The sequence below is a fragment of the Planococcus citri genome, chromosome 3, assembly GCF_950023065.1.
Source record: "Planococcus citri chromosome 3, ihPlaCitr1.1, whole genome shotgun sequence".
Lineage (NCBI taxonomy): Eukaryota > Metazoa > Arthropoda > Insecta > Hemiptera > Pseudococcidae > Planococcus > Planococcus citri.
The window spans coordinates 63,486,570-63,501,875 of NC_088679.1; the positions used below are offsets into that span (position 1 = coordinate 63,486,570).

Genomic DNA, 15,306 nt, shown 5'->3' on the forward strand with positions numbered 1-15,306 from the left:
TTTCAGAAGTTCTTGATGAAAAACTGATTTCGGGGGGCTTTGATCCACTGTAGGGGGGGTGGCTCGTGGGGTGGGGGCGGGGACTTTTAGTATGTTATTCAGCACACCACCCTAGACAATATTCACCAAAAAAACCTTTGTTTGTAATGATGTTTGGGTCAAATTGCATATTGACTGGGCTACAAGTCATTTCACAAACGATTGTGAAAACGATCGACAACGTAATTGATAACAAATTACCTCTGATGTGGTTAAAAATGATACGTTATTTTTTGTAAATCGTGGGCTTTTGCCCTCCTCTTAAAGAACAATTTCGTCAGATTTGCATATAAAAGTCTTTATGCAGCTGGACTGCAAAATTTTGAAGATATTTTCAAGAGATACATTGATAAATATATTTTTATTGGTAATGATCCCTTTCTAGTACTTTCAAAAAATTTACTCTCAGATATCTCGGATGCGGAGTTATCCGAACCTTTGGAGATTATATTTCTCCACATATCTCATTTTGTGGTTCATATAGAACTACCTTTTACACGGCGGATCATTTGTTAGCTTTCAAATCGTTGGAAAGTTATTTTTTCAAGATCAAAAGATTTTTTTTTCAATCACCCAATCGTCATAGTCTATATTCTATACCCGAAAAAGTGCTCTAGAAATCGACTTTTTTTTAAACCGCTTGGGGACTGAAAAGTTTTATATTTTATGGATACTTACGACCACCCTCGTTCCAAAAATGCAATGTTCCCAACCCTAAGTCAGTGGCTCTCCCCTTGGGGGGCTCCTAAAAGTGGCCCGTAAGTACTTTTCGGGGACTATGGGAACATTGTATTTTTGAAAAGGGCATATACCACTGATTAAAAAAAGAAAATGTTCCCACCCCTCCGGCCGTGGGGTGAGGTACCACCCCCCTAGAGGGGGTGTGAAACCCCGTCTTGTGGTATGTATTTTTGTAATTTTTGAGTTGAATATGTATTGTCGTATTGTTGTAGTTGAAAAACAATCAATACCCCCTCCCTCCCCCACCCTTGAAGAGAGTCCACCCCCCTCAAAATTTGAAATACGTATATTTCCTAACGTAATGCACTTATTTGAGTGCAATTTTTTTTGTTAGGTAGCAATTAATGCCTGGAATTTAAGAAACATTTTTTCCACTCACCCTCCCCTCACACTCACGTCTCAACTCTTTACTCAAATAATTAGGAACACACAACTTTGGCTGTAATTCAGTTATTCTTATGCGGTTTTCACTGCTAACCTTCAAGTTGAACTTGCAATGTAAAAAAACCACTTACCGCATCCTTTGTACCCCTGTTCCATCCCCTCCCTTCCATCTGTTCAAAATTTGGTACCCATTTTTGGTTGTATTTTCAATGGTTTTAACTTTCTTCCATATACTGAAATTTTTCATAGTAAGATAGGTACTCGTATAGCTATGAAATAATGATCACTATCCTTCGTCTACAAAGTTTGACCCCAAAGCTTCCTCCTCCTTCCCTCCTTCCTGTTTCTTAAAATCTATGTAAATCTAAATTTTGAAAAAAAAAAACGAGTTTTTTATTTCTCGAAACATTATTAGCAGTAAGTATGAAGCACAGTGAAGTTGATCTATATTGTCATTTTCAGCACTTCATAAATTCACAGTTCATTTTTGTCAAGTTGAAGAGCTCTCGAAAGGATGAATCCTTTAAAAACATGATAATTTTGTAATTTTCTCCTAAAAATGGTATAATTGAACAATCAATGTAGAATTATATGTATTATGCGACAGTGGGCACCGAAATGTTCCAATTTTTCAATCTTTCGAACTCTCGCTGGTTGGAGGAGAGGTTAGCCATTGACGTAAAAATTTTTAAAATTAATCCTACGTCCTGTTGATGTCATCTGATCATAATTTTTTGCAAGGCTGTATCGAATTATTCGAATTTCAAAAAAGAAGAAAAAAAATTGAAAAATAGAACACTCTAAAGCTTATTTTTTGCACGAAGGAGGAAGGGAGACTTGATGAAACATTATAAAATATTAGTTGAACTAAATATGGACCACTTACTCTTTGCTCTCTTGATATAATACATGATTTAGAAAATTAGAAAGATTTTCTGATCGAAATGAATAAAAGTAATCATTCTTGTTTCATTCAGAAAAAGGAACTAGGAATGGGTTAAACTTCCTCTAATACTTGAAATACATGTTCAAAAGAAAAAAGGTATAAAGTAAAAAAAAAAATTGAAAATTAAAAAGGGGTTATTGTGTGACGTTGTCTGCAAAAATGCTCAAATATAAATTCAAATTCCTCACATGAAAGTAAAAAATTTCGCTATTTTTATTCCCAAAATGTCGCTTGGGGGCTCCGAAAAACGCCATGGGAGAGAATTTTTCCCCTTTAGCACCCCTCAGACCAAACTGGACTGTTTCTTACAAAAAATGTGGCAGAAATGTAGTCAGAAATTTGGTTTATAGGAATTCAATCAGTAGCTATATTTTTTTCAGTGGAAGAGTTCATATTTTTATCCATTTAATGGCATACCTATGCAGTATGCACTAATTTGATACCAAGTTGTGGAAATAGTTTTGATCAGAGGTTTCTTGCTGTTGGTCACATGCATGATGCAACGCAAATCTTCCTTTTAAAACTAAAAATCACGTACATAGAATATGAAAGCTGCTTTCAAATATCACTTGAGAATTATTCACTTGAAGAACCACGAATTCGAACACTTCATTAAGAACTTTTCTACATGAATAAGACCATTTTAGAAATGATTCGTAGACCCATTACTGTAAAAAAATGCTAAAGATAAGATCATTGAGAATGCAGACGTTTGAAAGACTTCTCAAAAATACTTCTACTCTAAGCAAAGTCGTGATAACACTAGAAGTAAGGAACTAGACCCAAGGTCTGGAAGTACACCATTTTTAGTTGTAATATAGGAAGGAATTTTATAGGACTACATTTATTAATAATACCACCAATTTACTCTATTTTTTTTACCTCATACTTATCTTAATACGTAAAGTGAACATATTCACACGAATCTTTTGAATTCCACCTCATTATAAGACTGAAATGAAAAAATCACATCACCGTCAAAACTACAAAATCTGTAACCAAAAGTGGCGTATTTCTATACCGGGGTCTAGTTCCATAACAGAAGATATGGCAAATAATGGGCAGGTAATCGACCCTCGCAAAAGCGTATTTTCAACATTATTGAAGTAGGAATAGGTACTACAATATCGCCGGCAGTTAGGCACCTTCTCGTATATTTCATGTTCTTCATACATACTATTTACTGCTGATAATGTTTCGAGAAATAAAAAACTCGTTTTTTTTTCAAAATTTAGATTTACATAGATTTTAAGAAACAGGAAGGAGGGAAGGAGGAGGAAGCTTTGGGGTCAAACTTTGTAGACGAAGAATAGTGATCATTATTTCATAGCTATACGAGTACCTATCTTACTATGAAAAATTTCAGTATATGGAAGAAAGTTAAAACCATTGAAAATACAACCAAAAATGGGTACCAAATTTTGAACAGATGGAAGGGAGGGGATGGAACAGGGGTACAAAGGATGCGGTAAGTGGTTTTTTTACATTGCAAGTTCAACTTGAAGGTTAGCAGTGAAAACCGCATAAGAATAACTGAATTACAGCCAAAGTTGTGTGTTCCTAATTATTTGAGTAAAGAGTTGAGACGTGAGTGTGAGGGGAGGGTGAGTGGAAAAAATGTTTCTTAAATTCCAGGCATTAATTGCTACCTAACAAAAAAAATTGCACTCAAATAAGTGCATTACGTTAGGAAATATACGTATTTCAAATTTTGAGGGGGGTGGACTCTCTTCAAGGGTGGGGGAGGGAGGGGGTATTGATTGTTTTTCAACTACAACAATACGACAATACATATTCAACTCAAAAATTACAAAAATACATACCACAAGACGGGGTTTCACACCCCCTCTAGGGGGGTGGTACCTCACCCCACGGCCGGAGGGGTGGGAACATTTTCTTTTTTTAATCAGTGGTATATGCCCTTTTCAAAAATACAATGTTCCCATAGTCCCCGAAAAGTACTTACGGGCCACTTTTAGGAGCCCCCCAAGGGGAGAGCCACTGACTTAGGGTTGGGAACATTGCATTTTTGGAACGAGGGTGGTCGTAAGTATCCATAAAATATAAAACTTTTCAGTCCCCAAACCGAAAATTTTTTTTGAACACTTTTTGGCCTATAGAATATAGACTATCAGTGAAAAATGTGTTGCCTATGTCTTTACAAGTCAGGCAATTCATTATAATCATATTATTTGTTATTTTGTTCGTCTACCTTCTCGAATTGTATCTATGGTTGAATTATTTCCAATGTTTCATTTATACTTTAATTAGATACCCTGTGTATATGTACTTAATCGTGTTGTTACTCGCGTAACCATAGTAACGATTCAAAAACACGTAATGATCAAGCTCAACAACTTTAAACCTAACGTGAATTATGTTTTATTTTAAAAACTCAGTGTGCAAAAAAGAATCATGTCGGTACCGGTATTTTCTTTTCAAATCAAGTACGATATTTTGCCTGGTCTGGTAACTGTTGGTAAATACGATGGATCTCATTCATGCCTTACGGCAGCGACAACTGGAGTAAAAGTAAGTTACTTGTTTGTTAGTTCTAATTACCCTATCGACTTCATGTTATCATCTACTACGAGCATATTGATTATGGAATTTCATCTCATTGAAAGGTATTAATACACAGTCCTCATAAGTACAACAATCCTGTATCCTTCTTGAACGTCAATGAAAGCGTTACCGCGATATGTGCGGGACGCCTGAACCCAGATGAAGATAAAGATATCCTAGTGATCGGTAGTGCCTCCAGTATCCTCGCTTATCATGTTGATAACAACAGCGAATTGTTTTACAAAGAGGTGAGTTTATACTTTAGTTTGCACGATATAAGCTCCAAACTGACAACACGGTCCTTTTTCGCTTGGACCTGCGCAGATAGGTATTAAATTCAGGATCATTAATATTATAGGTACCTGATGGAGTAACAGCAATCACGATCGGCTGGTTAGAAAGCTTTCCAACGCCAGTGCTGATCATCGGAGGGAATTGTTCGATTCAAGGATTCGATTGGCAGGGACATGATGTTTATTGGACCGTTACAGGAGACAATGTGAGATCATTGGCTTTGGTCGATATTAACCAAGATAGTTTGAACGAGGTAAGCCATTCAAACATATTGAGATGAGGGGGTTGAAGATTAAAAAAATTGAATTACAACCTTTATTAGTTGATTGTAGGTTCGGATGATTATGAAATACGTGTCTTCAAAGAAGAAAACATCGTTCACGAGATGACTGAAACCGAATCTATCGTCGCTCTAGTTGGATATAAAGAGAATAAATTTGCTTACGCTTTGTCCAATGGCACCGTTGGAATGTATGAGAAAATATACAGACTTTGGAGAGTGAAGGTATATAAAGCAGGCAACTACAGATTATTTTTTGAACATTGGTATATCTGAATTCAGTATTCACATGATCAGAATATTTTTTACGTAGTCCAAAAATACAGTCCAATGTTTGGGAAGTTACGATCTCGATGGTGACGGAAATGATGAACTGATAACGGGATGGTCAAACGGGAAAATCGATGCTAGAAATAGTAAAACTGGTGAAATAATATTCAAAGATGTTTTTGCTCATGGCGTTGCCGGTATTGTATCTGGAGATTATAGACGAGCTGGTAGAAATCAGTTGATTGTGGTGTCGCAAAGTGGCGAAGGTGAGAATAAAAATTATTATTATTTATTTATTTATTTTTTTAAATGGTACCTATAAATTACTTTTTGTGAATACATTTTACTCACAGTGAAAGGTTACGATGCTACCAGTCTTCAAAAAGATTTAAAAATCCAAACAGATTTACTGAGAGAATTATTTTTGAGGAAACAAGCTCTTCTAGCGGAATTGAAAAATTATAATACTACTTCTCTTTCGACTCCAGGTATTCCAGTAAGTTGAAATATGAGTTGAATCATTATCATAAATTCTTCATAGTTTAACTGATAGTGAAAATTAGCATATTAAATGTTGTTGAGAATTGAAAAAAAAAAAATGAAAAATGTTCCGATGTTAGGAAACAATTTGTGGACTTGTGGGATAAATTTCAAATTAAATATCCTAAAGAATATTTAGAAAAGGATCTTGAACGTTGAAATCGTTGTATTCAGAATTCAGATATCTAAGTCTTTCATTCAAAAAAGAACAAAAAAGTCTGATTAAAAAAATGTGAACACTTTTTCTCTGTTCAAACGAAGATTAAGAATTGTTTTAAAAAATAAAATAAAAAACTATCGTTTTTACTCCTTAAATGTTACAGATACGCAATTTTATTAACATGATACTCAACGATTTTTTCAAGGGTAAAACCAGTAGGCAATTGTGTATTCAAAATATCCTCTTAACATGAGAGGAACCATCCAACCTTCATAATTATAGTCCGGCATATGGCAATAGGAGTAATTGCACCCCCCCCCCACGGGCCGATCCTCTGGGACAACATTTTTCTCAATGGGGACATCCTAAGGAACATCCATTTTGATTGACAGGTCAGCCGAAATCGCAGATTTTGCGTTTTAATATAGGACTTGCACGATCTTTTTCAAACTTTACAAAGGTAGATCGAAAGATCATGCAAAAATTTATCACCTGTCAAAATTTCGAGTGCTAAAGTGCGTTTTTCGATTTTTGGTGAATTTTTGAAAATCGAAATTAGGCCAAAAATGAGGAAAAAATCAAAATTTTACCAAATTGACCAAGAAAGCTAAAATTTGGGATATACCCTATTTTCGACTTGCCGAATCGATTGGAAACGGTTTCAACCCGTTTTGAGCAGTTCTGGAGCCTCCAGCAGATTTTTGAAACTCGGAATTCCCACAAAATTCCATCAAACTGGGAGTTGTAAAGCTAAAATTTATTCTAAAAACTAATTTCAATACGCTACGAAGCATTGCAAGTGAATTTCAAGTCGTTTTGGATCCTCCAGCGACTTTTTGAAAATTCCTAAAGCCTCCAGCAGATTTTTGAAACTTTAAATTTTCACAAAATTTCATCAAATGAAGATGGAAAGCTGAAATTTACTCTACACTCCAATTTTAACACCCTCTGAAGACGACTTCAAGTGGGTTCAAGTCATTTTAGGGCCTCCAGCGACTTTTTCAAAAATTACTGGAACCTCCGGTAGATTTTTGGAACATGAAATTTTTCCAACATTAATTTATAAAATGGAGTTGGCCAGTTGAAATTTACTTCGCAGACGACATGGTGGTTTCAAACGGTTCTGAAGCTTCCAGTTACTTTTAGGAAATTTTAATTTTCCAAAAAAACGTCATACAACCTTTCAAAAAGTTGCTGGAGGCTCCAAAACGACTTGAAATTCACCAGCAGTCAACTTCGTAGCGTATTGAAATTAGTTTGTAGAATGAATTTCGACTCTCCATCTTAGTTTGATGATATTTTGGGGAAATTTCAAGTTTCAAAAATCTACTGGAGGCTCCAGTAATTTTCAAAAAAGTCGTTGGATGCTCTAAAATGACTTGAAATCCACCAGAAGTCGTTTTCAGAGGGTGTTAAAATTGGAGTGTAGAGTAAATTTCAGCTTCCCATCTTCATTTTGATGAAATTTTGTAAAAATTTAAAGTTTCAAAAATCTGCTGGAGGCTTTAGGAATTTTCAAAAAGTCGCTGAAGGATCCAAAACAACTTGAAATTCACTTGCAATTCTTCGTAGCGTATTGAAATTAGTTTTTAGAATAAATTTTAGCTTTACAACTCCCAGTTTGATGGAATTTTGTGGGAATTCCGAGTTTCAAAAATCTGCTGGAGGCTCCAGAACTGCTCAAAACGGGTTGAAACCGTTTCCAATCGATTCGGCAAGTCGAAAATAGGGTATATCCCAAATTTCAGCTTTCTTGGTCAATTTGGTAAAATTTTGATTTTTTCCTCATTTTTGGCCTAAATTCGATTTTCAAAAATTCACCAAAAATCGAAAAACGCACTTTAGCACTCGAAATTTTGACAGGTGATAAATTTTTGCATGATCTTTCGATCTACCTTTGTAAAGTTTGAAAAAGATCGTGCAAGTCCTATATTAAAACGCAAAATCTGCGATTTCGGCTGACCTGTCAATCAAAATGCCCGCCATTTTGTAAGTAAGGCCAACTTTTTTTTTGGCAACTTTGCATTAAAATGTTCCTTAGGATGTCCCCTTTAAGAAAAATGTTGTCCCAGATGATCGGCGGGGGGGGGGGGGGGTGAAATTACTCCTATTGTCATATGCCGAACTAATAGTTTCGTTTTTCTACTATAAAAATGATGCATGCGACTGTTGATTGATACATATTTTTCAGGCAAATACTCGACTTGTTACTGAAATCAGCGCATCGTCGGAAAATGATAAATTTCCAGTAAGTTTACGATTTCCTTTATTTTGGTACATCTTACGAGTACCTATACCCACCCGTGTAATTTTATTTACGAATGGTCATCGAGTTTTCCTTTCGCAGAAAAGCCACGTCCTCTTATCACTCTCAACAAACAACATGACAGTTTTAAAGGCAGCTACGATATTCGCCGAAGGTATATTTGAAGGAGAAACTCTAGTCATTCATCCTCCGTCTCCTGATATATCATCGGTGCTTGATGTAGCATTGTATCCTCCAAAAGATACTCCACTGGATATTCATATCAGAGTAATACAATAAAGTACCATTATTCGTTCAAGTTCACTCCTTCGGAAGGTCGAAAGCTAAATTTTTTGTGTACAATGTCACAGGCTTTTGTTGGAAACGATGCGAATAGCGAACAATACCACGTATTCGAGTTAACCAGACAACTTCCAAGATTTTCCATGTATTTACTTGTTCCTTATTCTGGAATAGATGATCCTACCAGTTATGTTACTTTTCAATTAGTTGAACGGATCCAAAGAGTGAGTCATCAATCCAACAATCTATCACATAACTTGTTGGAAGTGTTTCTAAAATCATTATTAATTCGTTTTTCATAGTTGGATATTTGGCTAAACCATCATTTTCTTCTCCCGAGTATAATTCCGGTGAAGATTATCGGCGAAAACGAATGGAAAATAGGTATAAAGTCATTACGAGATGGTTCCGTTATAAATATGAAATACGTATCCGGAATAATGACCCTGATTACCGAAAATATTGGCCTAGCAGCTGACGTAATTCAGTCACTGGCTAGTTATTTGAATATCGATAAAATGGAGGTAGGTTGAAGTTATACGTTTTACAGTATAGGTTTGCAAAAACAATCCAAATCTATGATGTATGTACCCATATTACTCGTCGTTTTTTGACCTTTGTTTTTGAACATCCGACTTGACCTTTAATAAGTTTAAAATTAAAATTGTATACCTATTACGTAGGTAGATGCGATAATACACTTTCCACGAATTTTTCATCTCATTGCATACCTAAGTACTTACCTATAATGTACCTAATTTTCAGTCTTTCGCGCAATTTCCAACTGTTTTCGATGACGTTGAAAAAATCCTATCCGAGATAACCAGTTTGCAGCAAAATACATCCAAGATGTCAGCAATGGTGGCCGATAATGCAGCATTAATACGCAGTTTAATCGTACAAGGCGAAGATGCGAGGATTATTATGCATTGGTGAGCATCGAGCATGAGCTAGAAAAACCATACAAGGAAGGAGCTTCTTTTGAAATTAATTTTTTTTAATTGATCGCAGGAAAGATATGAGGGAATGTTATTCGCAACTGTATAAAGTTAACGAGGAGATGTTACGTAATCATAGATTATATTGCAGTAATCACGAACAATTGCTCGGTATTTTGAGAAAATTAAATCTCATTATACAACATGCATCTAGATTAAGAGGTGGGTAGATATTTTGTTTTCATTTTTAAAGTGCACCTATGCAGGAAATTGATGAGTCAACAAAAGGACGTTGAAAGAATTTTTAGATTTATTTTTCTTCGATTATTTTCTAATGTTGGTAGTTTTTTGACTAACCTTTTCGTTTACAAAAGAGTACCCTCGGATAAGATAGGCAAAATGCCCTTAACTTCGGATTTCGATGAAACTCACAGTGTATGTTTAGTACCCCCAAAAAAATTTGGAACCCATAGCCCGCTCCCCGCCCCATCCCCCACAGCCAGGGGGGGCCAAAAAACACGTTTTTCAGGGGGAAAATTCTGCATCAGCGAGTAATTGAGATAAATTTATTCTGTAAACGAATATAGTTAGAGGATACATGGGGGTACTTCCCTGAATTTTTTCAGAATTTTTCATCGCATGGGGGGAGAAGGAGCGATAAAAGAAAACTTTAAATCGACATTACTCCGGAACGAAAAAATATACCAAAACGATTTTTTCGTCAAATTTGTATCATTAGGTCTACTTTCTATAGAGATCATCACTCGGTCATTTGGAGTGGTGGGTCAAGCTCAAAAGCTCAAAAAACTCTCAAAAAAAAACACGTGTTTTACGTTTTTCTCCAAAAATATGGACAAATGGCGAAAATCGAAGCGAACCAAGTTGTTCAGCGTGAAATTTTACCTCAAAATGTGTACATAATTAAAAATTCATTTATACCGCGCGATCATAAAACTACACGCGCAGAAGTATTTTTGCTTATATCAAGATAGCTGAAAGAGTATTCCTGGGTAAAATAGGTGAAATGCCCCTGTCCTCGGATTTTTGAAACTTTGATGAATTATCGTTGGGTATACCTCTAACAAAAATGTTGGAGCCAAAAAAAATTCCCCCCACCGCACCTCCTTTGCTCACAATAGCGAAAAAACACTTGGGGGGGATCATGCTGCAACGAGTTTTGAAAAAAAAAATACATATGGAGGAGACAATATAGTGAAAGTACATACATATTTGAGATTCAGCGTCGATCTATGCTATTTCCGTCAAAATCCAAGGGCACTTATAGGGTTCAACTGAGCGATTGAAAAGGAGGGGTATCGATAAGGCCATTTTTTGGCCCCAGACAGTTATCGACTGAACCACTCTTAAATTGTTGTAATAAATGCCCCAAATACGAATCCGTGGTTATTTGACCCAAAATGACCATTTTTTGGGCTCCAGGGGTCCCCAAAGTTGCGAATTTCCATTTTCGACCCTCGGGGGCAGAAATTCGGGGAGTTTTAATTTTTGGAAAATTTTGGAACCACCATTTTGAACCCACCCCTTTGAACCCCGCTAAAAAGCTTTTTACAGTTCATTATTATTTGAAAGACCTCCATCCTACCAAATTTTCAGCTCAATAAAAATTTTCGCTGGTACATCCAATTTTCCAATTTTTTGTAATTTGGATTTTTTGGGAACCCCTGGATAGCTGGAAACCTGCGATTTGCGCCAAACGTAACGTTTTGAAGTATATATTCAATTAACCAGATGAAAAAGTTTAATTAAGCTCCGTGTACATTTGTAATTTTGAACCCTTTTTTCAGAGCCCTCCATTTTAGGAACCCCTGAAAAAGACGATTATGCATATTTTTTCAAATAAATTGAAGAATTTACATTTGGAAAACACTAGCAAGAGCTCGATAATTTTTCACATGATTTTACCAATAATTTTCAAAATTGAGCTTTTTTGGGCCAAATTCTGAGATTTTACTTCGTTGAAATCATGAAAACGTGATTTTAACGTTTTTTCGAAGAGTAAAATCTCAGAATTTGGCCCAAAAAAGCTCAATTTTGAAAGTTATGGGTAAAATCGAGTGAAAAATTATCGAGCTCTTGCTAGTGTGTTCCAAATGTAAATTCTTTAATTTATTTGAAAAAATATGCATATATAATCGTCTTTTTCAGGGGTTCCTAAAATGGAGGGCTCTGAAAAAAGGGTTGAAAATTACAAATGTACACGGAGCTTAATTAGGTAAACTTTTTCATCTGGTTAATTGAATATATACTTCAAAACGTTACGTTTGGCGCAAATCGCAGGTTTCCAGCTATCCAGGGGTTCCCAAAAAATCCAAATTACAAAAAATTGGAAAATTGGATGTACCAGCGAAAATTTTTATTGAGCTGAAAATTTGGTAGGATGGAGGTCTTTCAAATAATAATGAACTGTAAAAAGCTTTTTAGCGGGGTTCAAAGGGGTGGGTTCAAAATGGTGGTTCCAAAATTTTCCAAAAATTAAAACTCCCTGAATTTCTGCCCCCGAGGGTCGAAAATGGAAAAATTTTCCCGTATCATGTTTAACGGGTTCAAGCAGATATTTTACGCCAAAAAAGTTTTTAAAAATAATACTCAGTGGTTCCAAACATTCTTTTTTTATTCGCAACTTTGGGGACCCCTGGAGCCCAAAAAATGGTCATTTTGGGTCAAATAACCACGGATTCGTATTTGGGGCATTTATTACAACAATTTAAGAGTGGTTCAGTCGATAACTGTCTGGGGCCAAAAATGGCCTTATCGATACCCCTCCTTTGTTGATCTTTTTTTGCACGGGGGGGGGGGGGGGGTATTGGTGGTTAGTGTTTTGAAAATATTTACTTCGCAAATGTTTCGCTACAATGACGAAAAAATATTGAAAGATATATTTCTGAGACTGAGGAAATATTTTGAAACGCAGTGATGCCAATATTTTAGGCTTCAAAAAATCGAGAAATACTGCAAAAATCCTAAATTTTTGGTAATTTTTCGAAATTGGCAATAACAATTATAATTAATAGCATAGAATGGACGCAGAATCTCAAATAATTTCATTTGGGACTGGGACGTCATTTTTCTCAAAACAAATTGGGTACAGGGGCTACAGTGAAAAAAAAACACGGTTTTTTCAGAATACCCCAACTTTGGGGGCCCATTTTTTCTTTTTCGGGAACTTCTAGAGCTAGAATTTTTCTGTACAACTTTTTCAACTCAAAATGACAATTTTTGCTGAAACTGGTAAAAATTCTCTGTTTGTTTTTTTTTTTTCGCGATCCACCCAATCTACTACATACAGGGTGCCCAGAAATATCGAGTACCCCTAAGAAAGTTTTTCATTAAAAACATTATAGGTTGGCAACGTGAAATAGATGCATATGATTGGTGGAATGTTATCTCTCCAGTCCAACAACCAATCGTGTGCTATCATTATTACTCGTATCATTCACTGTGACCAACCAAAGTATTTTAGTAGAAAACTTTTTTATGGGTAATCGATATTTCTGGGCACCCTGTATGTACTTAGTAGGTAACACACATAGAAATTTAATTCTCAACACCAAAAAGAAACCTTTCTGATAGTTTTGAGTTAGATACTATGTACTTGAAAATTACTCGTAATTCAAGAAAATCTAATTTTTGGGCTACCCCTCCCCCAATATGACCGTTAGGAAGATCCAACTGCAAATCAAACTTCATATTCGTGTTCAGAGAGTTCGATTCATATGATAACGATACCCATATTGTCAATCTACTTTCTCCTCAAAATTTGGGAGAGGGGGTGCCTATGGCCCCAAAATTGGAGTTTCAAGAGGTTAGTTGGTTTTCTATTGTTTTTGGAGGCCAGAATGTAAAATTACAGATGGTTTTTTTTGGTGGTGCCGTAACACAAAAAACACAATTTTGAGTTTTTGAAGACAGCCGACCTGGAGGGAAAATTTGAAAAAAATACCAATTATAGTACTCATGCAGATATATTTTTGAAAAAAAATTCATGTGCTTGAATTAGGTTTGAAGATACGGCAGTTTCAAATTTTCTTTTGTCAATATCTTCTCCCTGGAGAGCCAACAATTTTTGAAAAATTCACATTGCTAGAATCATACTTTCTTCAAGTATTTTGAGTGAATACACTTACGATCGCGCGGTATAAATGAATTTTTAATTACACATTTTGAGGTAAAATTTCACGCTGAACAACTTGGTTCGCTTCGATTTTCGCCGTTTGTCCATATTTTTGGAGAAAAACGTAAAAAACGTGTTTTTTTGAGAGTTTTTTGAGCTTTTGAGCTTGACCTTCCACTCCAAATGGCCGGGTGATGATCTCTATAGAAAGTAGACCTAATGATACAAATTTGACGAAAAAATCGTTTTGGTATATTTTTTCGTTCCGGAGTAATGTCGATTTAAAGTTTTCTTTTATCGCTCCTTCTCCCCCCATGCGATGAAAAATTCTGAAAAAATCCAGGGAAGTACCCCCATGTATCCTCTAACTATATTCGTTTACAGAATAAATTTATCTCAATTACTCGCTGATGCAGAATTTTCCCTCTGAAAAACGCGTTTTTTGGCCTCCCTGGCTGTGGGGGATGGGGCGGGGAGCGGGCTATGGGCTCAAAATTATTTTTTGGGGGTACTAAACATACCTTGTGAGTTTCATCGAAATCCGAGGTTAAGGGCATTTTGCCTATCTTATCCGGGGGTACTCTTTACCATTTCTTTGATGCCTTATCTAAAAAAAAAAAGAGAAATCATGGTCAAGAAACTGAGCTTATAAGAAAATCATCTAAATTGTTGATAAATCTGTGCACCTACGATCGAAAAATGTTTCACGAGTCAAATTCGAATTCATTTGAAAATAATTAATCGTAAATTTATGATCATTAATATACTTCTATAGATAGGTATTAGGTACCTACCTAATTAAGGTAAATAAACCGTAGACAGAAAATTTTTGCATTATCGTAATTATTCTTCCGGTGCCCTTTGAAAAAACCTCGTGTTATTTTATCTAATCTACGTACCCAATTTGTTTAAGAATTTTTTCAAAAATTCATCTTTAATTTATTATTTTTATTCTTTTAGTTAGCAAAAATAAAAACGAACTCGTATCACAATGCCGTCGAGCAGCAGCTGATCAAAATTTAAACGTGTTAATTAAACTGATAAAAACTGGCCAAAATTGAAAGGTAATAATGTAAGTACCTATGCAAATTAAATTTGGAAAAAATTCGTCGAGCATTGTTTATTTTGTTCATTTGTTGTTTGTTTATCTCGAGTGTTTTATTTTTCAGAAATGATCGGGGTGTTTACATACAAATATAAGAGATAATACTGCATATATACCACCAACATCATATTGGAACTCGGAAGATATTAATTTATAAATATTTTCATCTCATTATCATCGTATCGTGATTTACATTCTGACGAAGAACATTAAAAATATATATTTTTAATAAACGTACTTATCTGCCTATTAATTTTAGGTTGCTGGTTGATGCATTTATACTAAAATGTCTCATCGTACGTACATACATAGACATATACGTAACCAGAAATAGTTTAAGTAGGTAAATGAAACAAAATCAGAA

At 35.3% G+C, this 15,306-nt stretch overlaps 1 protein-coding gene across 2 annotated transcripts; it reads left to right on the plus strand.

Moving 5' to 3' along the window:
- The first annotated feature begins 4,237 nt into the window (after positions 1–4,237).
- Positions 4,238–15,179, plus strand: LOC135841938 (Bardet-Biedl syndrome 2 protein homolog). 2 transcript variants are annotated; one of them, XM_065359164.1, is made up of 14 exons: positions 4,238–4,642; positions 4,738–4,923; positions 5,034–5,222; positions 5,292–5,474; positions 5,563–5,785; positions 5,873–6,015; positions 8,411–8,467; positions 8,567–8,752; positions 8,836–8,991; positions 9,070–9,291; positions 9,533–9,699; positions 9,779–9,927; positions 14,798–14,909; positions 15,007–15,179. In XM_065359164.1, exons 1-13 carry the CDS (start codon positions 4,526–4,528, stop codon positions 14,896–14,898), a joined length of 2,079 nt encoding a protein of 692 aa, XP_065215236.1. In that variant the 5' UTR covers positions 4,238–4,525; the 3' UTR covers positions 14,899–14,909; positions 15,007–15,179. The 2 variants fall into 2 exon arrangements, with proteins under 2 accessions (XP_065215236.1, XP_065215237.1); XM_065359165.1 differs by having other exon boundaries at positions 14,798–14,901.
- The last annotated feature ends 127 nt before the right edge of the window (positions 15,180–15,306 follow it).